The sequence below is a fragment of the Anabrus simplex genome, chromosome 2 (assembly GCF_040414725.1).
Source record: "Anabrus simplex isolate iqAnaSimp1 chromosome 2, ASM4041472v1, whole genome shotgun sequence".
NCBI classification, from domain to species: domain Eukaryota; kingdom Metazoa; phylum Arthropoda; class Insecta; order Orthoptera; family Tettigoniidae; genus Anabrus; species Anabrus simplex.
In genome coordinates, this window is record NC_090266.1 from 740,902,945 (window position 1) to 740,928,067 (window position 25,123).

Consider the following 25,123-nt stretch of genomic DNA (forward strand, 5'->3'; position numbering starts at 1 on the left):
CTCAACCCGGCAGCTAACTAAGAAGTTAACCTATTATTAGGCCTAACTAATGTTGATTAAATGCTAATTTGGTTAACTTTACATTTAGAATATTTTAAAACACAGTTAAATGTTAACTTAGGTTGAATAAGCTGGGCCACTGTAACAAAGTAAACACATTAATTTTCACAGTGTGCATGCCACGCCTAACTGGAGACGAGTGATGTGTTGGAGTAGTCTCGCCTTCATCAACTGGGTTGGTACAGAGGAAGGTGGAAGGGGATCGGACTCTTTCAACTTTACTTTGAGGCGGACCCAGCCATCCACACTGTCGTACAGCACTGGCGACCAGAGTCGAGAGGGCTGAGAGTGAACCGTGTCCGCACACTTTTTCAAACGCACGTTAAAAATTGAGAGTTCGGGTTTGGATTTTTCATGGTTTGGATTATGCATGTTCTACTGCACTTTGCGTTACAGAGTCCCAAATTATACAAGAAAAATTAAACTTGTAAGTAATGGAAAGGAACAAACAATCAAGTTATATACAGAAAGATAGGAACTAGGAGATAAACAGAATAAACATAAGAAGGAAAGAAGGAACGACAGAAAGAAGAGACAAAAACAAACATGAAAATACAATAGTACCAGGACACCCTTTAACTCTTCATACACTGCTATCTTCACACAGATGGACTTTCTTCTCATGAATCCCATTTTTCTACATCCATTTCTTCTGAGCTCCTGATGAGTTGGTTTCTGATTTGCAGCTTTGTCAGGAGATTGGGTATCAACACTCATTACTGGGTCATCTTGACAGGTCTTTGGACTGACATGAGAAGTGTACGATAAAAAGAAAATCAGAGAAACACAAGAGAAACAGAAGAGAAAAGATAAAGATAGGTGCTAAATACTCTAGCAGTCACCATTTCGGAAGGCCCTTGGCCTGGTGTGCGCCTTGGCAAATCACGTAACCTTCATCCAATAGCGTCCGGTATTAGCCTTGTGACTGCTCTGTAAGGTGCTGGTTCAAGTTTTAATAGTATTTCTTCACTTTCTCTGTTTTAAGTGATTTTTTCATTGTTTGGTGTGTTGTGGTGTTATTGTTTATCAACTGTGAGATGGCAGAAAAAGGTAAAAGGTGTACAGTATTGCACAGACAAGCACGAGAGGTAATTCATAGGGTGCATAGCTACTGCCTGGTTGAGAAGGAAGCTGGAGGACCAGTGGATGATGTTGCCAAAGTTCAAGATTGCATAGTAGAGCTGAAAAATGTCAAGAGGATTGTTGACTCATCTATTAAAATAAAATCTTGATCTATAAAACGAAGCGTGAAGATTGACATGCTTCTTTTTAGCTTTACAGATGTTTTTCCTTAATTATCATTTTAAGGGCTTATTTGTCTTCCTATTTTGGGGAATGTTTAGAGCCATCAAATCCTCACTTTACTTAAGAGTAATAGATGCTGTGATTCAAGGGCGATATCAACCAGAGAGCAAGCTCATGATTCACTACTTGTACTCGTACTGGATATCACAATGTAAAAACATCAAAGTATTAATATACACATGCTAATGGTTATCAGAATGTCTCCAGGTAATCTGCACCATTTGTTTCGTTGTTTAAATTTGTCGTAATCATTTTTGAATTACCAGTTAGTTTTTTCCTTTCTGTTTCGATTTTTTTGACATTCTGAAATAACCTAGCACGAAATATAATATTTTTCCAAGTTTGTCCGTGCTCAGTATTTGAACCTGTAAAGCTTATCCTAAGTTATGTAAAAGGTTTATTTTTTTCAGAGGTAAACATCAGCGGATAAGGAAAGTTGGGACTCTGCAGAGAAAATTTTACTTGCTGTTTTGTCTCTCTCCTCTGGTTCCAAAACTTTTCCCAAATTTGCGACCATTGTTGAATATTGTCATCAGCCTATTATTGTTATTATTATTATTATTATTATTATTATTATTATTATTATTATTATTATTACTCGTTTTATGACCTTACAAATTGCATAGAGAATGTTCCTACAAGAAAGAAGATGCTTATTAATTAATAATAATAATAATAATAATAATAATAATAATAATAATAATAATAATAATAATAATAATAATAATAATAATAATGTTATTTGCTTTACGTCCCACTAACTATTTTTCCGGTTTTTGGAGACGCCGTGGTGCCAGAATTTTGTCCCGCAGGAGTTCTTTTATGTGCCAGTGAATCTACAGACACGAGGCTGACGTATTTGAGCATCTTCAAATACTACCGGACTGAGCCAGGATCGAACCTGCCAAGTTGGGGTCAGAAGGCCAGCGCCTCAACTATCCTAGTCACTCAGCCCGGCTTATTACTTAATGTTGCTTACTGCAATTGCGTAACAAGCTAAATTACTATTATTATTAAAGTTAACCTTAACAAGACACCAATTTGGCATTTGCTTGAAGTAGGTTGGGAAAGGTCTGACACAGAATGGGCACCAAAACTCCCCATGAACTGAGTTCAAACCACTGAATCTTGCCTTCAAGAAAACTTGTGATGCTTATTGAATAAGCATGCTTACTGCATTACCAGGCTTTGTGTTTTTCCTTATTTGTTATAATTTAAAAGACCGTAATCATGTCAAATTTAAAAATTCAACAGAATACCGAATACACATAGAAACGCACCTTCGGTCAGCATGTAGCGAGGGATGGAGGGCCCGCAACATCGCAGTCAGGGAATGAGTAAGACAGACACTGTCATCTCTGCTCTCTCTCTGCACGGCCATGGGCCTTCCCAAGGGGTGACTGGTATAGGAACACATGACGAATACAGAAAGAGGAAAGGAGCCCAAGGCGTAACATTTCACATGATGTTTTCTGCTTCTTACATGTTGCTGATCTGGGCAAAAAGGAACTTCCCTTATGGCAACCATATGATTTCAAGCAATTGTTTCCCACTGTTCCAGTGTTGGTTACTGAAATAAGAAATATGAAGTTCATCAATGATGATCCCCTTCATTTATTATTATTATTATTATTATTATTATTATTATTATTATTATTATTATTATTAAGCCCAAATAAGATAATTTTAAGTCAATATAACAAGTTAGAGAGGCAACTTACAGAAATCTTGATGTGTAGCATTTTGCAGTGATGTGCTGATGATATAGCAGATAACTTCTTCTAAGAGAATGGTATCCATGGTTTATCCTGCATTGGACAGATAGTTGATATACCAATACAATACAGTACTTGGTAAAATATTAAAAATTATTTTAGCAAACAAGCATTTTTCTTAAAATATGATATCTTCACAAAACTGTTCACCATTGCAGTCTGTGAAATATCATCACCACTTTTTTTCCTTTTACAACTGGCTTAATGTGGCAGATAGGTCTTATGGCGATGATGGGACAGGGAAGGACTAGGAGCAGGCCAGAAGCAGCCATGGCCTTAATTAAGGTACAGCCCGAGCATAGGGATGTGAACTGTGGTCGCATGAGAGTGCCACTCAACTATCATAGCCTGATGTTAAGAATGTAGCCACAGGATGAATATTCACCAGCTTGAGAAGTTTGGACATAAGATCACTTTATATGCAGTATTGGTATAGATTTTCAAAACCAAAGTTAATTTTCAAGCTCTGGTCTACTCCTGACATTCTAAATATGTCAACATTGTGACTACCATGCAGTAGTTCTTGTCAAGACAAAATGACATGGGCTGGATGGATGCCCAGACTTTTATGGTACTGTAGTGAAAAGGTGACAGTATCATCTTGTCTCTATCTAAGATTGGTGTTTCCAGGACTTGTTCAGTATGAACCAGCACAACCATTCTTCTGTTGTCTTGTGGCAAGTAAATGCCACCCTTCTTCTTTACTGTTGAAACAGGTGTTGTGCTTCACAATCTCAACATAGCTTCTTGGAAGAGGGGTGGTGTATGGAACTGAAAGATGGTAGACAGAACCACTGTTTCTTCAAATTTTGTGATCAAGGAAAAAGAGAGCATGCTTGCCACTACAGATTTTTCAGGCAGGATGAGGTAACAATGACACTTATGTTCTTTCAGCCCAGTGTTCCAGCGCATGCTAGTTTCCATATAAACCATCCCATACCAACATGGAACACAGTACATGCTTGCCCTGGAGAGAGGATCCAGAGTTCATTTCATCTTGACAAGGGCCACTGTATACTAGCATATTTTGTTTCCCGATATGTAGACCCCCAAAAATGACAAGTGCATCCGAAGGTGAAACTGGACGATTTATTAAGATTAATAGTGCATATTAGCATATATTTGAAATTAATGCATACATGGATTTATCATGCATGCTTTTGACTTTTATTATGGATAGTGTGAACTCTTTAGGAATGAATGGCCTTGTTCTGAATGAACATTACAGCTGTGGTGATATTTCAAGAAAAGAACACAGCGTGCATCAATTCCTGTCAACACTTTAGAGAATACGTTAATTAGTGACTGCATGCAGCAACAGTCCAAGGTCCAGATAAGCATCAACTGAGTGCTTCCTTACGAGGTATTTACACACTGAAATATCTGGCTTCTCAATCATCTGTGCGAAGGATGGGGTAAATATTGCTTCAGAGGGGAAGGAAAATTCACTACAAGCGAAATGGCTTAATGGGCTATAGGAAGTTACTTACTTGCTGATGAGCTATAGGAACCTCAGTGCAATGAACCTTATCCCTATGAACGAAACAAATTAGTCTGTGTGCAGTGCTCAGAGCTCTGCCCACTCCTGAAGTTCACGGTGTATCCTAGGTGTGTGAATGTGAGTTAATAGTTAAATATTTCAGTGCTGATTATCACCGTGTTGTCAGTGAGCTGTACGGTGACTTATTTCCAAGTTTCACCTTCAAGCAAAATTACACAAAATGCCGAAACAAAATAGTAGAAGCAGTTACCTTGTAAAATGCTGGATTAGAGGTGATGCAGATTGTACTACAGAGGGTAAAATAATTGTTGTCATGTTTATGTGAAAAAAGTACTAGATCATACAGAACTCTAGTACCTCAGCTAATATAAGCACTAAGCGAATTGATAGTGGCAAGACAAACCTTACATGAACTTCCATCCACTTTGGGACAAAATGAGTGTAACTTTGATTTTTGACACGCAATGATTGCTGCAAATATTCCATGGAATACGAGGGCTGTACCTTTCTGAAAGAATGTTTCTTGAGGGTCCACCTTTTCAATACATTATGTTTTTTTATTTTATTAATTTACATAAATAATGTTACATCATTACTATGTCTTAAGCGGGACATGTTTCACCTATTTATTTTTTTTGTAGGCATCTTCAGCCGCTGTTCCTAATATCTACGATCAAAATTGCTAGGATCCAAGGCTTTGTTTATGCTAAAATGCTTAAAATAGTTGGGCTAACATGAATTGCTCTATCTAAAAAGTTTATGCATGCTATGTATCTTATAGAAACATCCAGCTGACATGAATTGTTCTGTCTAAAAAGTTATGTTTACAGATTATTATACATTTTATAAAAACAACCTTGACAAGAAAAGGCTAGGAAAACAACAGATAGGGAATCTGCCACCTGGGCGACTGCCCTAAATGCAGATCAGTAGTGATTGATGATGATGAATGTCATTACATGACTGTATATTAGTTCAATCTAACGTTACTTATAATGACATTCAGTCTGTAATGTTCAACATGTGTGCAACCAATGGAAACTTCACTGACTTAAATTGTCACTTTTTTGTGATGTTCATTTTTTAGATAAAAATTCAGCTGTGGTTTCGTGGGATGTTGATGTGGTTAGTTGTCTGACTGTTTTTCTTCTTCGTTGCCTTGTGATGATTATAATTATAATTAGGTAAAACAGGGCTATGACTTTGCTGCCAGGACCTAGTGTTTAAGTGCGCTATGTCTTCTGGTATAGGCTAAAGAAATTTTGTTACTTTCATAGATCTGTCTCTGTCTTATCCTTGGCTTTGACAATATGAAAGTGACTGAGGTATAAGCGATGCTAGTAATGCCACTCCTTATGCAGCCAGTTCCTGCTATGAATGGTGTGAAAATGTTGCTCATAGGGTCGGTTGGTGTATGCATTTCAGTGGGCTTGGCAGACTGATATGTAATAGCAACTCTGGCTCGGTGAGGAAAGCAACGGGAAACTACCTCAATCCTCATTTCCCTAGTACGCCTCTTCAGTGATGCCTAGGCCATCTATGACAGCTGATGGCAGAGCTGTTGAGGATCCCACCAGCGGCATCGCTGACGGACTGAACATACATACAAAACAGGGCTGCTTGCTGTTATATGGGTCGGAAGAGGGAACTTCTCAAGATCGTTCTTTCGGTTGTTGTGGACCTTAATGCTCATTAAAGGACTGAGAGTGGTGGATTGAGAGTCTGTAATGAGAAAAGTATCTTAGTTGTGAAGTTTATGTAAATAAAGTATAAAATGAGGATGATAAGTGGAACCTTACTCACCCACTCGCTTCTCTTGCGGCTGGCTTGCTCCTGTGACGCTTTCTACCCGAATGGCAGCGGCTAATGCTGTGCGTCTCATGTTGTATCTGTGTGTGTTGCGTGGAGGGGTGTGGGTTGGGGAGGGGTGGGCAGAAGGGGCATTGGCTGTTGTCAGAGAAGGGGATCTGTCTGTGGGTGGAACTTTTGACGTGTGGAGATTTGTTAATGTTTTGGAACAGGTTCTCTTTTATTTTCAATATTTTAAATAAACATGGGATTTGGTCATAAAGAGGATTTTTTTTTTTTTTTTTTTTTTTTTGCTAGGGGCTTTACGTCGCACCGACACAGATAGGTCTTATGGCAACGATGGGATAGGAAAGGCCTAGGAGTTGGAAGGAAGCGACCGTGGCTTTAATTAAGGTACAGCCCCAGCATTTGCGTGGTGTGAAAATGGGAAACCACGGAAAACCATCTTCAGGGCTGCCGATAGTGGGATTCGAACCTACTATATCCCGGATGCAAGCTCACAGCCGCGCGCCTCTACGCGCACGGCCAACTCGCCCGGTAAGAGGATTTTTAGCCTCTGTAATTCATTTAAATTATGGTTTCTGTTGAAAACCTGGTCTATGAAAATGTGAACTCGTTCATCAATTTACCTTTTTTCATTCTCTTTAGTATGGTTAAATCTTGTTCTATGGTTGTGTAGGTATGTCCTGTTTCTTTCACATGGACACTCATTACCAAGAATTTATGGTGTTCGTTTGCATTGAAGTGTTCTAAGCATCTCGTTGAGAAACTTCTTCCTGTTTATCCGATGTATGAAACAAAACACTGGGTACAAGTGAGTTTATATATCCCAGATTCTGAGTATTAGTCTTTATTGGAGTTGACGCTGTTGTGATTCAGGAACATGCCTTGGTTGGTATTTTGTCTTTTAAAAGACATTTTGAAGTAGTATTTCTTAAACAGGTTGGAAATTTGACATATTTTGGGATTGCTGTAAGTGAAAGTAGCAAATTTTGACTTACTTTTTTCATTTTCTGGAATTAACTTTGTCATTTTTCTTAATATTTTATTGACCATTGAACTTGGCCATGTTCCGTATGTACTGTAATTCTTTGTTGAGGTCTTTGGGTGTGAGGGGTATTTTAAACACTTGATGCATTAGACTGTAGTAAGCTGCCCATTTTTGAATGTTGGGATGTAATGAGTTGTTCTTGATTGTGTTTGGAGAAAATGTTGGCTTCTTATAAATACAGTATTCGAAGCTGTCGTCTTTTCGTGATGGTGATATCTTAAAAAAAAAAAAAATAATAATAATAATAATAATTTACAGAATTATTGGTTTCATCTTCTGCTGTGAATTTTAAATTTTGATCTAATGAATTGAGGTATTACAAAATGTTTGCGCTGTTGTTGAAACATTGGTCTAAGATGATGAATGGTCATCAACATAGCGCATCCAAAGACTTAAACCTTGTATTTTCGTTATGATGTTTGTGTGTTCTACATGATTAAGGTAAATGTTTGCTAAAGTTCCTCACACTGGATCTCCCACTGATAGACCTTTCTGACAATATATTTCCTTGCTGAAGGTGAAAATTCTTTTGTCGAGGACGAAATTTAACATTTTGATGAATTCATCGATTTCCATTACGCTGAGGCGGTCATGTTTAGTTAAGCTGAATTTGGTGATGACTGTTTCCCTTGTTGGAATCATAGCTGCCAACTTTTAGAAATCAAAAATAGGAAGATTTTTAATTCTTGGATTTCATCACATATACTGCATCACGGTCTAAGTGAAAAAAGGACAGGATAGAAAGCATACATATCTACAGTTACAATGTGAATTGACCATTAAATTTAAAATCTTAAACTAAAAAACATTTAAATGGTTACAAAAAAATGTACCAATCACTCTCATTTATGACACTTACATATGAATAATAATACAGTCGAACCTCGATATCTCTAACCTCCATTACTAGAATTTTCATTTTCTTGAACTAAGATTTTCTGGCCGTTTGTCCTATTTCTTGACGTGTATTTATTTCTCTATTCTTAAAATTCGGTTATACAAATTTCTCGATTTCTTGAAGCAAACATTTCCTCCCTTGAAGCAAAAAATACTCTGTAACTCGAATTGTGTGCAACATTAACTGTGCAATACGGCATTTGCGCTTTGAGAGGAACAGTTAACAAGTAAAGAAAGGGTTCCAGTGAAGCTGGAAAATAATATGACGGCAACCAAAAACTCAAACTTCTAGTGATCGGCAAATCCTCGCCGTGTCTCGGGTGTCAATTAATTACCGGTCACGTACAAAAGCAAGCCCAGAAGTCGCGAATGACAAGCTCCATTTACGAAACTCGGCTGCGTGTATTGACAAGAGGTTTCAACATGAAGGGAGAAAAGGTTAACCACAACAAACAGAAGAGACTAATGGATTTTTTTCCAGACGTGTTAACGGAGCTATGTTTCTTGTTTCACTACTTTATGTACTGTGTCCTGTCTTCTAAAAAGTTACTATAATAAGGGCCTGTACTACGACTGTCAGATAAACAGCCAGATACGTAGGCTGCAGTTTTGCAAACTAGAAGTTAAATATTTTCTTGCGTACTACCAACGGATTTTAACGGTGGGATTGTAATGCGGAAGATGTAGTAACATTTTTATTGGGTTGGTAATAAGGTTACTGAAAATATAGTGAAATTTAGCGTGGTGGCATACGTGTTCCCTGGTGTTTTCGTTTGTTTAGCTCTATTCCTTTTGAAATTGTATTACTAGAATCCAACATCAGACTCTTTTTAAGCTATAATGTGGAAGTCCAGGTCAAAAACAGAATTAGGACTGAAATATACACATACGAAGAAATGTTAAAATTAATTAACGAAATTGAAACTGTTATAGAAAATAAAAAGACTGAAAATGTAACCTAGATGCAAAAGTTTAGATTCAGGTTATGTATCTTTTTTGTCTAGTACTATTTACGAGGTTGCGCGTTACGACGAAAGTAAAGTTTATATTCATAATTAATGTCACTGATGCAGCGTGGGATCATTCATTTTATTATTAATTCAATTTATTGTTTGCTCATTGAATAAGTAGTTAGTTTCTTTCTTTTTCAATACAATGTGAGAATAGTAACTGGCAAGCATTTATCTCACTTTAGCGTAAATACTTTTGTAGCAAGTTGTTATGAAGTAAAAGAAATATAACCTCCTTAACATCCTCATTCGACGGACGAATCGCCATGAACGTCGTATACCTTTACTCCATATGTGCGTCGCGGATAGATTTGGAATAGAACCCATGCTTTTGACACACATTTTAATGATTAGGAAATGTGTACTATCACCTCTAGTACCCTACCGACTACCATTTACAAGGTAAAAAATTGTTAAGACTATTTGGGACTTGAACGCACGAAAAAATGCTTAACAGCAAACTTTGATGCCCTAACGACCACGGCTACTCATGAAACTTGCAGTTGACTGCTTGTGTACTACTGATATACTCAATAGCAACAACTTACTAGCTTGGGAAATTTTTAAGAATTCTGTGATAGCTGGACAGGAAGCATGACATACTTCATAAATATATACATAAATTACATTGTAACAACTTAATTTCGCACAGCATCATGCAGATGTAGATTCATCTTCATGAGTAGCCATCTTGATTCTTTACAGCAGCGTCCCCGATAAGAGCTAAGTCCCAGATAAGAGCGTTAACAGCCTCTCCAACTTCGGCATACCTATACTCGAGAATATTTTCCCAGACTGCACATAAACGAAAGTCGTAGTACGCGGTTTCAACCGAACTTCCAGATTAATGTCCAAACTGCCAAATAAATTTATACCGCACTTTTATCTGGCTGTCGTAGTACAGGCCCAGAAAGGGTTCCAGTGAAGCTGGAAAATAATATGACGGCAACCAAAAACTCAAACTTCTAGTGATCGGCAAATCGGCAAAGCCTCGCCGTGTTTCGGGTGTCAATTAATTACCGGTCACGTACGAAAGCAAGCCCAGAAGTTGCGAATGACAAGCTCCATTTACGAAACTCGGCTGCGTGTATTGACAAGAAGTTTCAACATGAAGGGAGGAAAGGTTAACCACAACAAACAGAAGAGACTAATGGATTTTTTTCCAAACGTGTTAACGGAGCTATGTTTCTTGTTTCACTACTTTATGTACCGTGTCCTGTCTTCTAAAAAGTTACTATGATAAGTGTTATAATTAAAGTGATGCTGTAAAATAGAGTTGCTTTGTATATTTTTAAGTACCATTAAACATAATGCATTCAGTAAAAGCCCGTAGATATATATCATTCAATTATGTGCTACACATGCTCAAAAACGGTATTCTTTATATCTCAAAACTCTGATAACTCGAAATAAAATTTATCTCCCAAGGTGATTCGCATAATAGTTTCCTTTATTAAGACTGTAAAATGAACAGAAATTTAATTTTATAGGTACCTCTGAACACTTGGAGGTAACGTTTCTTATGTTTTTTGGCCATAATGTGAAGAGAAAATACCAGAAACTGTCATCGACACAACTCCCTGAAATACATTCAACTCATTAAAATTATGAAGAAAGAATAAACAAAAATGCACTGAAATACGCTAAACTACCACATACAAAACAGATCGGTATGCCTCATACATTATTAACATACGACTTTGACATGGGGAAAAGCACGGAACCGCTAGAAAAAACACGCGGCATACAATTCCAACGAAATTACGCACAGAACGATGTTAATAATGTGCGAACCACACAATATGAAACTCATTCTTTCGTCCCGATTAACTGAGTCGTTAGCGCTCGCTAGCCTCTCTTGCTTGTAGGACGATTGCCGTCCCGAATCCCCAGCCCTAAAGCACACATGCTGCTGTAGCGAGCAGGAAACACGACACACGACGGCGACGGACGATACACTTGCAAAATAAAGCATCAAATAAAAACGCTTGAAAATGAAGTTGGGTAAATTACACAATCACATAACAATTTATCCTAGGGTACGAGTATTGACTGTACTGGAGGTTATATTGGTCAAAAATAGGAAGAATTAAAAATCGGAATATCGGTAGACGAGTTAAAAACGGAAAGTTTCCCAGTAAATTGGAAGGGTTGGCAGGTATGTTGGAATGTTCGAGTACATATTGGAGACATCAAAGGAACACATGACGTGGTTTGGTAGTACTTTTAAATTTTTGTAACTTCTCACAAAAATCAATGGAATTTTTCAGTGGAGAACTATTATGAAATCTATAATATTTTTTGAGAAAACTGTGTGCGAACTGTAAAGTCTTATAAGTTGGACTATTTCTACTGTTGATGATTGGTCTGATGGGAACTTCTGTATTGTGTATTTCTGATAGGGCTCTAGCAGTTGGTATAGTGGGGTTCATGTTTACTAATTTTTGTGATTCCTGTTCGTTTAGTAAAAAGGATGAATTTTTTTAACAAAGTCTTGAGATTGCATTGGATTTGGGCTTTGGGATCCTTGTTGATTAAAGAAAAAGAATTGTCTGTGAAAAAGAATTCTGTCTTATTAATGTAGTCATTCTTGTTCGTGATTACTGTGGTACAGCCTTTGTTGGCTGTTGTTATGATTACGTCCTTCCATTTTATTTTACTTTGTAACTCTTTATTTTGTTTGTAATTGATGTGTGATGAATTTGTGTTTATTTCGTTCGCCAAACGAGAGCAGTTCAAGTCAGCCGGATGTTTCTATAAGTTATATAGCATGTATAAACTTTTTATACAGAGCAATTCATGTTAGCCAAACTATTTTAAGCATTTTAGCATAAACAAAGCCTTGGATCCTAGCAATTTTGATCCTAGATATTAGGAACAGCAGCTGAAGATGCCCATAAAAATAGGCGAAACATGATCCGCTTAACCTGAATCCGCCCAGCGTGCCATATATGGCACGGCAAACTACACAGTCTTCTTGGACTCTTATTATTGTAACCGCGCGCACTGTATCCAACGCTAAAAGTTACAATTTTATTCTCAAAAAATTCAATCTTGGGCGGATCCAGGTTAAGACATAGTAATGATGTAACATTATTTATGTACATTAATAAAAAATGTAAAAAACATAATGTACTGAAAAGGTGGACCCTCAAGAAACATGCTTTCAGAAAGGTATATGTTGCTCAATACAGACCCAACGATGAGATTTATAACTTGTAATACGAGGCCTATGCCGAAAGTCTTTAACAGCCTGTAAAGCATAATTCTGAGGACAATGGGATTCTTCTCATTTGAAAGAGCGATGTTTCTTGACCTTGTAACATGCGCAAGCAACCCCTCCCAGCAGTGGTTCCTCCACAGCGCGGGAAGAAAGTACAGCCAGTGCTGAGTCTGTCGCGCAATAATTTTTTATGATTATGAAAAGAATTTAATTGCTGAAGAATACCATTCTTCTTTGCTGCGTGTTTTTGGTGAGGCTTCCCCATTTAGGGCCACAGTTAGAAATTGGTTTTGCAAGTTTTCAAAAGGTAGGCAGCCAATTGAAGATGAACCTCCTCCTGGTTGCCCAGCAACAGCTGTGACTCAGGAAAACATTGATGCGGTGAGGAAAATGATCAAAGAATATCCACATCTTACATTTTGTGACACTGAAGGGACCCTAAATATTGGTTCAACATCAGCACAGACCACTGTTCATAATTATTTAGGCCTTACCAAGAGATGTGCCCGTTGGCTGCCACATTCCCAGACAGAAAGCCAAAAGGAGGCGAGAGTGGACCGCTGTCGTTTCATGCTAGAAAAATTCAATGGAGGGCAGTCCCAAGACACCTACAATATAGTCACAGGTGATGAAACATGGGTCTACCATTATGACTCTGTACCTGAAATGCTTTTTTTTAAAATTTTTGTGCTATTTTGCTTTACATCGCACTGACACAGATAGGTCTTCTGGTGACGATGGGATAGGAAAGGGCTAGGAATGGGAAGGAAGCGGCCGTGGCCTTAATTAAGGTACAGCCCCAGCATTTGCCTGGTGTGAAAATGGGAAACCACAGAAAACCATCTTCAGGGCTGCCGACAGTGGGATTCGAACCCACCATCTCCCGGATGTAAGCTCACAGCTGTGCGCTCCTCACTGCATGGCCAACTCTCCTGGTGACCTTGAAATGAAGAGACAGTCTTCTGTGTGGTGCTTTCCATGGGAGGAACCACCCACAAAAGTTCGACAAAGTTGGAGCTCTGGAAGGAAGATGGTGGCAATTTTTTTCACAAAAATGAGCCATCTCACCTCTGGGACTTTGGACACACGTTGTACAGTCAATGCTGAATGGTACTTGAGTGACTGTCTTAAAGTCTTCGCCACATGGAGGAAACAGCACCCGAAGTCCAAGAGTGGGCACCTGCTGCTGTATCCTAACAATGCATCTGCGAACAGGGCTGCCAGAACAATGGACATTTTGGAAAACGAAAAAGTGAGTGTTACCTCATCCCCACTATTCACCTGACCTGGCCCCGTGTGACTTCTTTCTGTTCCCTAAGACCAAGGAAAAAATTCACGGGCAGCATTTTTTGTAAGATGAAGAGGCCATTGCAGTGTACAAGAGTGCACTAAGTGACATCCCGAAAAAATCTCAGACTGAGACGTTCTCTAAGTGGTTTCAGAGAATGGAAAAATTAATACATACTAACCAAATGTATTTTGAAAAGTTGTAATTGTTGTTTTGCAAATACATTTTTTTTTCTCACACTTTGCTAAAAACTTTCGGCACAGCCTTCATAGATTAATCAACCTGCATTTCCATAGCTTTCTTGAGAAGTATTGCAACCATACTATTCCTCAACAGTCCACAGTTCGGAAAGCATACTTCAACAAATGTTACAATTCAGTGACGGAAGAAATCCAAACCGAGTTACCTGACTGTCTGATCACGGGAGTTGTAGACGAGACTACGAATGCATGTGGCAGATACGTAGCAAACATGCTGGTCGGGAAGTTGAGTGGAGATGAACCGGGTACCCCGTATCTTACCTCTTGCAAAGTGTTGGAAAGAGTAAATCATTCTACAATTGCTTGCTTTGTCAATGATTCCATCCGCCTGCTCTGGCCTTCAAGTGGGCACAACAGTCAGTTCCAGGTATTTCTGACAGATTTTGCCAGCTACATGTTAAAAGCCACTGCAGCATTTTTTTTTGCAAGTTGCTTTACGTCGCACTGACACGGATAGGTCTTATGGCGACGATGGGACAGGAAAGGCCTAGGAATGGGAAGGAAGCGGCCGTGGCCTTAATTAAGGTGTGAAAATGGATAACCACGGAAAACCATCTTCAGGGCTGCCGACAGTGGGGTTCGAACCCACTATCTTCCGAATACTGGATACTGGCCGCACTTAACCGACTGCAGCTATCGAGCTCGGTCCACTGCAGCACTGAAGGTATTTTAACCTAATTTGATTCACTACTCAATGTGCACAGTTCATTCCCTTAAGAGGGTTGCAGGAGAAATAAGGGCACAATTTCCAAATGTGAACAAACTAATATCCACTATGAAGAAAAGTATTTGTGAAAGCACCTCTGGAGATAGAGGTTTACAGGAATTGCCTACTGGATGTTCCTCTTTCTCTAGAGCCAACCTTAAGCGCTGGGGAACTTGGATTGAAGCTGCGCTTTTCTACTGTTACCATTCGAAGGAATGAAGCATGCGATTGAAGGATTTGATGTCAGTGATGCCAGTGCTACGCTGGAGGCGAAGGTGGCTTTCAACAATGAAACAGTTCAAAGTAAACTGGCACTTACCACGACACACTTCTAAATCATACCAGAATCAAAGAAGAAGCTAGAAACACATGGGTACGTCTTAGAGCAGGCCTTTCCAACTCGAGCACTGAGTGCTGGGGCGCACCAGCGCTGCACTCAGCAGCAACGTTCCTCTTCTTCCCCACCTACTCCATGCAGTACATTGTATTTTACATCAAGAACAATTATCAGCAAAAGACTTTCGCAGCTTTAAATATGTTATGGATACTGTGTCAAAATGTGTAAATTTCTGCAGAAAGCAAGGTCTGAACCATCGGCAGTTCAAAGAATTTTTAAAAACTCGAGGCAGAATGTAACGACATTCCTTTTTATTGTATTGTGCGCTGGTTAAGTTGCGTGAAAGTGCCAGCAACCTTCTTTGCAATAACTGAAGAAATTGCTCTGTTCATGGAGATGAAAAGTTTTCCACAACCAACTCTGCGGAATAATCAATGGGTAGCGGACCTCTCTCTTTTGGTGGACATAACATCTTATTTGAATGATTTAAATATTTAATTGCAAGGGAGAAACACATTGATTAGCACCATGTGTGAAAGAATTAATGCTTTCAAACTGCAGTGTTTGTTAATGAAAAGTCAGCTTGAAGCCGGAAATTTTGACAATTTTACTTCATTAAAATCAATGCATTTGTCTGCTTACGAAAATCTTAGAGTATCAGACATCGTTACAGATTTTGCACCATGAATTCAATGCCCAGTTCAAAGAATGAATGATATGGCACCTCAACTTGAAATAGTTATGACCCCATTTTCAGCGCGTCTGACCCCATTTTTAGCGCGTACCGAAAATCTTTTTTTTTTGCCAGTTGCTTTACGTCGCATCGACACAGACAGTTCTTATGGCGACGATGGGACAGGGAAGGGTTAGGAGTGGGAAGGAAGCGGCTGTGGCCTTAATTAAGGTACAGCCCCAGCATTTGCCTGGTGTGAAAATGGGAAACCACGGAAAACCATCTTAAGGGCTGCCAACAGTGGGGTTCGAACCCACTATCTCCCGAATACTGGATACTGGCCTCACTTAAGCGACTGCAACTATCGAGCTTGGCGTCCCGAAAATCACCATCGTATTTCCAAACAGGGCTGATAAAACTAAAGTGAAACGTAATCCTAAAGGACAGGTACTACCACTACAACGGTGATTTAATTTCCTTTTACAAAGGTGTTCATCCACAAAAATTTCCCAGACTTCATGCACGTGCCTTAAAATTTACGTCAATGTTCGTTACAACTTATGCATGCGAACAGATGTTTTCAATTCTGAATTTAAATGTAGAACTAGCACTTCTCTGTTTGATGTTGTATAAGACGCTATGCTTAGAGTTTCTACTGCCAAATCGATTGCACCCAATATTGGTAAATTAGTTGCCACAAAACGATGTCAACAATCGACTTAAACGCTAAATGTACATTAAGGCAAATGCAATGTATATACAGAATAAATTGTTTGTTTATGTGGTCACAGAATTGTCATAAATAATTTTGTTTTCGTAAGCTACGCGCTGACTTGACGACCTGTGGTTCTGCCTCTTCCCCTCCTTCCCCCACCACCTCACCGGGGCTACAGCACAGCGCCGGGGCTGCTGCCGGGGCCGGTCGGGGCCATGGGAGCACCTCAGTTGTAATCCCATGTCTTAGAGATACGATGGAGAAAGTGAAGCATGAACTGGAAGGTATCCCAGGAAACCTTGGACTCTTTATCTTTAAACAAAATATTACGATGTCCTCAAACGAAATCTGGGCTATGACATCATGGTATGAAGGTCATCCGGAAAGTGGTACCCGTTTGCGCAATAAAGACACAGGAGCAAATATTAACAAATATAAACATTTTTATTGGAAAGAGCATACTTTACACTACTTCTCCACATAATCTCCAAGCAAATTTAGGCATTTATCACAATGTGTGATGATCTTTTGTATTCCAGTGTCATAGTCCTCTGCCACCAGTGTATTGAGATACGTAGTCACGGCTCGTTTAAACTCTTCATCGCTGTCAAATCTTTTTCCCGCCAGAAAGTCTTTAAATTTCGTAAAGAGATGAAAATCTGAAAGGGCCAAGTCCGGACTATACGGGGGATGGTCGAAAGTTTCCCACTTGAATTGCTGCAAAAGTTGTTGTGTTATCGCAGCTGCATGAGGCCTGTCATTGTCATGAAGGAGAATGACGACTGTAGACAATAGACCTCGCTGTCGATTTTGTATTGCCCGCCGTAATTTCTTTAACGTTTTACAATACGCATTAGCATTAATTGTGTCTCCATGGGCCATAAAATCAATGAGCAGTACACCTCGGTGATCCCAGAAAATGGTTGCCATGAGTTTCCTGGTGGACAGAACTGTCTTGAATTTTTTTGTTTTGGTTGGTGAATGAGCATGATACCACTCCATTGACTGTCGTTTACTCTCAGGTGATGCATAACAAACCCATGTTTCCTCCCCAGTAATGATGTGAGTCAGGAAAGAGTCTCCTTCATCGGAATAACGTCCCAGAAATGTCAGTGCTGCAGCCATACGCTTGGTTTTGTGCTCCTCTGTAAGCATGCGAGGGACCCACCTTGCGCAGATTTTTGAATAATGCAGATGGTCTTTGACAATTTCATGAACAATTGTGTGAGACACATTAGGAAAATGTTCACAGAGTTTATCAATTGTGACACGCCGATCGTTCCTCACGCATTCGTCTACTGCGCTCAGCAGTTGGTCTGTAATGACAGATGGTCTCCCTCAACTCTCCTCGTCGTGTGTATTCCCCCTCCCCAGGTTGAAGGTGCAACACCAGCGCCGAACAGAAGACTCGTCCATCACATTGTCTCCATAGACCTCCGTTAATTGGTGATGAATATCACAAGGTCGAACGTTTCTTGCATTATGAAATTTAATCACGGCCCTTACTTCACAACTGGCGGGGTTCTCAAATTGTTTAAACATTTTAAACGGTCACAGACACAACACAGGCAATGATAGCGTCATGCAACCTCGCACAGAGCAGGCAGACAAGCCACTGACGCGGTCTGACCTTGCCCAGCGGCTACCTGAGTCGTCAGCACTTAATGCGGCGCTAACGGGTACTACTTTCCGGATGGCCCTCGTAGTTAAAAACACATATATAGTATTGATAATGTGGATCTAGCAGAATGTTTAACAGTGACACTTGCTCCCAAATTCAAGTATTGTCCTCTCACATTCACAGAAACTTGGAGAAGATTGTTGTACTGTACTGCAAAGCAAATTGTGGACAGGAAAAGTAGGATGTGCAGTGTAAAATGAAAGAGGAATGTATATTTAAGTGTGCTTCTCCATGTCTGTGTTTTTTTAAATATGGTTTTCTTACAACCTTATTAATTATGATGTATCAGTGTATTGATTAACACATTGTGTCCTATGTAGGAGTTTTTTTTTTGCTAGGGGCTTTACGTCGCATCGACACAGATAGGTCTTATGGCGACGATGGGATAGGAAAGGCCTAGGAGTTGGAAGGAAGCGGCCGTGGCCTTAATTAAGGTACAGCCCCAGAATTAGCCCGGTGTGAAAATGGGAAACCACGGAAAACCATCTTCAGGATTGCCGATAGTGGGATTCGAACCTACTATCTCCCGAATGCAAGCTCACAGCCGCGCGCCTCTACGCGCACGGCCAACTCGCCCGGTCTATGTAGGAGTAACAGTGAACACTGATAGATTAATACGTCTTATAAACTACGCACAGATTAGATTGTTTATACTAACGGAACAGCCAAAACTGTAAGTGTGATTTTTTTGTTTTTCATTCAGTTGTTTATTCATAATCAAACCCAAACCCTATGGCACTACAGCCCTTAAAGGGCCTTGGCCTACCAAGCGACTGCTGCTCAACTGGAAGGCCTACAGATTACGGGGTGTCATGCGGTCAGCACAATAATAATAATAATAATAATAATAATAATAATAATAATAATAATAATAATAATAATAATAACAACAACAACTATATTGGTATTATAAATTTACTCATTTGGGACAAATATTTCAGGTTCCCTATGGGAATCAACATCTATATCAGCGACAACAACAACAACAACAACAACAACAACAACAACAGAGTTCAGAAAGCACAATATAAAAAACAAGTCTCAGATCTCAATTCCAGTTTTTAAAAAAAATACACACACACACACACACACACACATATATATCGATGACCTCGATGTTAGGCCCCTTTAAACAACAAGCATCATCATCATCAAAGCTGGCAAATGATCAGCTAGTTGCTTCACGTCGCACTGACACAGATAGGTCTTATGGCGACGATAGGACAGGAAAGGCCTAGGAATGGGAAGGAAGTGACTGTGGCCTTAATTAAGGTACAGCCCCAACATTTGCCTGGTGTAAAAATGGGATACCACGGAAAACCACCTTCAGGGCTGCCGGCAGTGGGATTCGAACCCACTACCTCCCGGATGCGAGCTCACAGCTGCACGCTCCTAACCGCACGGCCAACTCGCCCGGTTAAATGATCTGCACTCAAACTACTAATATACCAGTAATATCAGTTTCTTGGGAAAACCAAACAATAAATCACAAAAGAATAAATTTCTTACCAAATGCCTCTTTCGAATCTGGAATGCGGTCACGATCAGAAGAATCCACAATATATATCAGAGCATGAGATTCAGCAAAATACTGCAAAAAAAGTATTTTAAAATTCAATCAGATATCTAGAAGACCAGAATAATATAAAAATACACCAACAATAATTTTATAAATGTTAGCAAGCATAAAGCATATTTGTCAAAAAAATATGTTAACTTCCATGCTATAAAAGTGAATTATGCTTATTTAGAAAGAAAGAAGGGTTGCATAAAGCATATTTGTCAAAAAAATATGTTAACTTCCATGCTATAAAAGTGAATTATGCTTATTTAGAAAGAAGGGTTCCTTTTTTGCTGGAACTTATGAAAAAAAGAAATCTAATATCTAAGAAGACAAATCACATGTTAACAAAATTCAATGAGAATGTACAATCCAATGCAACTTTGAATCTTGGAGTCTCAACATTTCTACACTATACTGTATAATTCTGAATAACACCTGTACTTTATTTTTTTTACAGAAATATTGCTCCTTAAATTCGGGCGAGGGTCATGCTTAAGCCTTTCATATCGTGGTCTCACTTGTTCTGAAGATGTGGCAACAGTGGCTTCGTGTCACGCAACTTGGCAACGGCTGAAATCTCGCTCCATCGTTCACTTCCGCATTACCTGAACCGCATGGTGTGGCAGCTGATTAATACTTTGCGTTCTGAGTGAAGAAACATCAGTGGTAACAAGTGATGAATTCAAAAAAAGTGTTTGCGGTCATTTATTGTGAGTGAGAAACTTAAAGTTGTAACGGAAGCTGAAACTATCGGAAATCTGGCAGAAAATATCATTTTGATAAATCATGTATTTGCGATTAGCGGAAAAAGGAAATGTTATTAAAAAGTAACGGTGATCCTAGAGCTTTCCGAGGGCAGGGTGCACAGTTTCCTGAAGTAGAAGAATAGCTTTATAAACACGTGACTGAAAGACGTGAACTAGGCTATGGTGTATTGACTGAAATGTGTCAACTAAAATAATCGCAGATCACAAAGGAACTTAAAAGGAGGGTTCTACTGCAAGCCGTAGAAGATAAGGAACTTTTATCGAAGAAACAGATTGTGCATGCGAAGACGTACATCTATTTCACAAGATATCCCTGTTGCCTACGAAGAAACGTTGATAGCCTTTCATCACCATGTTATTCGTTCGTGGAAGCAAAATTCCTATTAACTTTCTCAAATTGGGAATGCTGATCAGACGCCCGTTTATTTTGAAATTCCATTAGACAATATGGTTTACATTAAGGGCTCTAAAAGCGTTACTATCAGGACAGGTGGTAATAAAACGCAAAGCTGCACAGTAACGTTACGCGTGTTAGCTGACAGAACCAAACTTCCTCCGTATGTTGCTCTGAAAAGAAAAGCACTTCCAAAAGGAAAATTGCCGTCTAGTATTTTCGTTCGAACCTTAGAATCCGGCTGGATGGACAGTGAGCTAATTGAGGACTGGGTGAAGTGTGTTTGGCAATGTCGCCGAGAGCTTTATTGCAGAAGAAGAGCCTGCTTGTGCTCGACAGTTATCGCCGGCATACTACAGACGCTGTAAAGGAATTGATAACAAAAGGAAAAACTGATCTGGCAATAATTTCAGGAGGGCTGACCTCTATGCTACAGCCACTACAGCTTAGAAAGACCGGTTCGCACAAACATTCGGTCAGGATGACTATGTATGTATGGGAAGGTGACAGTGATCAAAGTTCTGATGGTGGTAGTTCTGATGATGTTAAATCATGACTGATTTGTACATTGAACTAGTTTTCTTTCTCATTGTGGTGTTTTTTAGTGTTTTTATTACTTGCAAAGTGTTTTAAATGAGCAATTGAGTAACACATTTGCAGAAATGTAAAAAATTGGTAGGTAAACATGTGATTTATTCTTTTCCAAATTTTGTCGTTAGAAATTCAGGTGTGCAGGTCTTATTCGGTGATGGGTGGTATTCGGGATTATATGGTATTTAAGGTAACCTACCAACAGTTAGTGCTCTAGGCACAGGAGAAATGTGAGCAGTTGCATAATAATGAACAGGTATACCAGTGAATATTATTTTTACAAACTTGCACAATTCTCCTTCTCCGTAGTTTTTCATTCCTGCACTCTATATCCATTATCCATTTTTACTGGGTGTAGATTCTTTTTAGTTTTAATTAGTTAAAAATTTGTAATAAATTCATCCTTCAATTCCACTTTCCTATTACTTAGTATTGCTATTTAAATCAATCACTACTTCACTATCTTCTTCTAAAACTACAACACTGTCCACAGACAATTTGCGATAATATTTTTTCACAGTGTCAGATGGCTGAACACAAAATTGCTTTGCCATTGCCAGCACTTCAAAGGCTATCTGTTTTCTAGGGTGAAGAAATCTATTCGCAAATCAATCTTCCTCCTTTTCTTTTCTGCCATGCTTTCTTCGTGACTCTTACTAACTGTTTTCCTTGGTTGTCTCTGTTCACTGCAGGAAAATGTTGGGGTGGAGATATCTACAATGGCTGTTGAGGGTGATTCATCATTAGATTCCGGGATACTGAGGCTGTCAACGGACGGTGAACTTTTTCCAAGAATGTCCAAAACTTTATTGTCAATATCAGTCAATTTGGCAAGTTTTCCACCACCTGTGCCAGTCTGCCTTGAATGACACATGCGGTGTTGTCTTTGGATGCCTAAGACCAACTAATGTTGAAAGGGCATACCATACCTGTGATACAGCACCACACACTGTTGAAAGCAACTAGCAACTGAAACTGAGAAATTGAAAGAAGAGATGGATGACTGTCACCCTCTGCATGGCCACCGGGCAATAACACATCAACTTAGATCATGGAAGAGTTTCATGAACTGCTTCAACCAAGCGGTCTCAGGAACTAGCACTGGTAGCAACAGCTGACACTACCGGACTGGAATAGCCAACAGAGATGAATCCAGCTCATGCCTCACAACCATGGCCAACATGGAGAACAATTAATAGAATAAGAACTGGTATCGTAAGAACTAGGGCCACCATAAGACAATGAGGCAATACACAAAATGGTGCTTTTTTTATTTTTTACAATTTTTGTTATGTCGCACCGAAACTTATACGTCTCATTGCGACGATGGGATAGGAAAGGGCTAGGAGTGGGAAGGAAGTGGCCGTGGCCTTAATTAAGGTACATCCCCAGTATTTTCCTGGTGCAAAAATGGGAAATCACAAGAAACCATCTTCAGGGCTTCCAACAGTGGGTTTCGAACACACTATCTCCCGAATGCAAGCTCAAAGCTGCACGTCCCTATCAGCATCTCCAACTCACTAAGTAATATGGTGCCTGTGACTGTGGTGCTTTTCAAGACTTGTACCACTGCCCCAATCGCTCTATGGAAACTCGGTGTAATGATTTTGATGCAGTCAGTAACGAGGCTATAGTAGCTGCTTCATACTGGAGCAACTTGGCAGTTGAGGAGACCTGGATATCATCACCATCATCATGCTTCTCATGCTGCATCAGCCCATTACTGTATGCCATGTCTGTAACATCTAATTTGTCACCAATAAGCTTTGCTTGTTTCTTAATCACCTCATCGGTTGCAGTTCTGTTTTTTTTTTTTTTTTTTTATTTTTTTTTTTTTTTTTTTTTTTACTGACTTGGAATATCCAAATGATGAAAACTGTTTCCAGCTTCTTACATTAGGCACTTATTTTCTTGGCTGATAGAGATGGTTCACCTGTCCACTTACATTTATCACTTAGAATGTCTCCAACATTTCATCTACTTATGGTGGGTTTCAACACAACAATGAAAGATGGTTTGCAATGTTCTGCTGACTAGCACACACTTCTTGCTTTCTTTCAATGCTTAAAAGTCATTAATTTCTTCACTGTAGAAACTTGCACACACAGGACAAATAGGACTGAAGTTCAAAACATGCCAAGCTGTGCTACTGCCAAGCTTTTTGTCTTTAAACTGATCCGTCCACAGTTTTGAAAGCTTTTCTCGGAAACAGTCCATGGTGGTAAGCTGTAAGGAAATTTTTATCTATGTCAAGGGCATTCAATCCCAGAGTAAGTAATTCCCTAATCCCATGCCACTTGAGATAATGAGCCATAGGTAATGAGGATTGTTAGCACAACCAGCTTGTTCACATTCTCAAAGGATCAGATAAGAGCCATGCTTCCTTTCAAAGAAATACATTTATAACAGTACATTTACAATACTATACCTGTGCCACCAATAGTGCATGGAAGGGATGGCATTATACAGGGTGGATACAAACTCTACCGACAAACTCTCAGAGGTGGTTCAGGGATGTTCACTGAGTGTTTTGATATAAGGAACCAATTTGGTCTCCAGCATTGCATTGCATCACAATTGCATTTAGTCCGCTTTGGTACCCCAATGACCTTTGTAGCTATTTACGTTGAATGTGTGTCGAATTTATGACAAGAACGTATCAGTTGACCCATGGTACTCACTGGTGACCACACAGTGAAATGCTCCTCCTTTCCATTTGCCTCCAGGCTCCAACTCAACTACTCAGTTCTGCCTTCAATTTTGTTTTCTGCAGTGTTAATTGTACATAGTGAGTGATTCGGTGTGTATGGGTTTACTTAGCAAAGTTTACCAATATGCACCTCGCGCATGGTTACATGGGATGCAATGGAAGAGCGGCACGACATCGCTATCAGGAGCTGTACCCGCAACAAAGGCAACCTCATTACATCACATTTGCAGCTGTATGTAGGCAGCTGCAAGAAACCTGGTCCTTCAATTTTAGTATCCAAGATACAGCAGCTGCAGTTTCATGGAAGTGTAGACAAGAGTCTCACAAATTAGACTATTCACATGACCCTAAAGGAAGAAAACCATCGATGTCATATCTAGTGACTGGGCTGCCATGGAACAGGGTCACTACGATCAATCCATCACTGCCCAAACTACACATCAAGAGGGTCCCTAACGTCATGTGAAAAGAGTGCTAGTGCCCCATCATGCTGAAACCACATCATCATCATCATCATCATCATCTGCAGTTTCCAGATGTCGGCCGAGTCTGCTTGCTGAAACCACATATGCTTGTGAATAATCAGGGGCACATCTTCCAGTAACTGTGGGAGGATATGTTCAAGGAACGTTTCTTAAACCACTCCATTTAGTCTGTCCGGAAGTACATAAGGCCCAATCCCACAATCGTTTACTATACCAACCCATACATTCACATCAAATATCTATTTCACATATACCAGCATATATGGGTTTTTGTCGGCCTAGATACGGCTACTCGGACTGTTGAAGATGCGATCTCTTGGA

The 25,123-nt window shown here is 39.5% G+C and overlaps 1 protein-coding gene across 1 annotated transcript in view; it reads right to left on the bottom strand.

Annotated features, from left to right (window-relative positions):
- The window catches only part of Arfrp1 (ADP-ribosylation factor related protein 1), a 104,427-nt gene that overhangs the window by 56,943 nt on the left and 22,361 nt on the right, over positions 1 to 25,123 (bottom strand). The window contains exon 3 of the mRNA XM_067139418.2: positions 19,801 to 19,882. Coding sequence (XP_066995519.1) covers positions 19,801 to 19,882 — 82 coding nt within the window. The remainder of the gene's footprint in view (positions 1 to 19,800; positions 19,883 to 25,123) is intronic.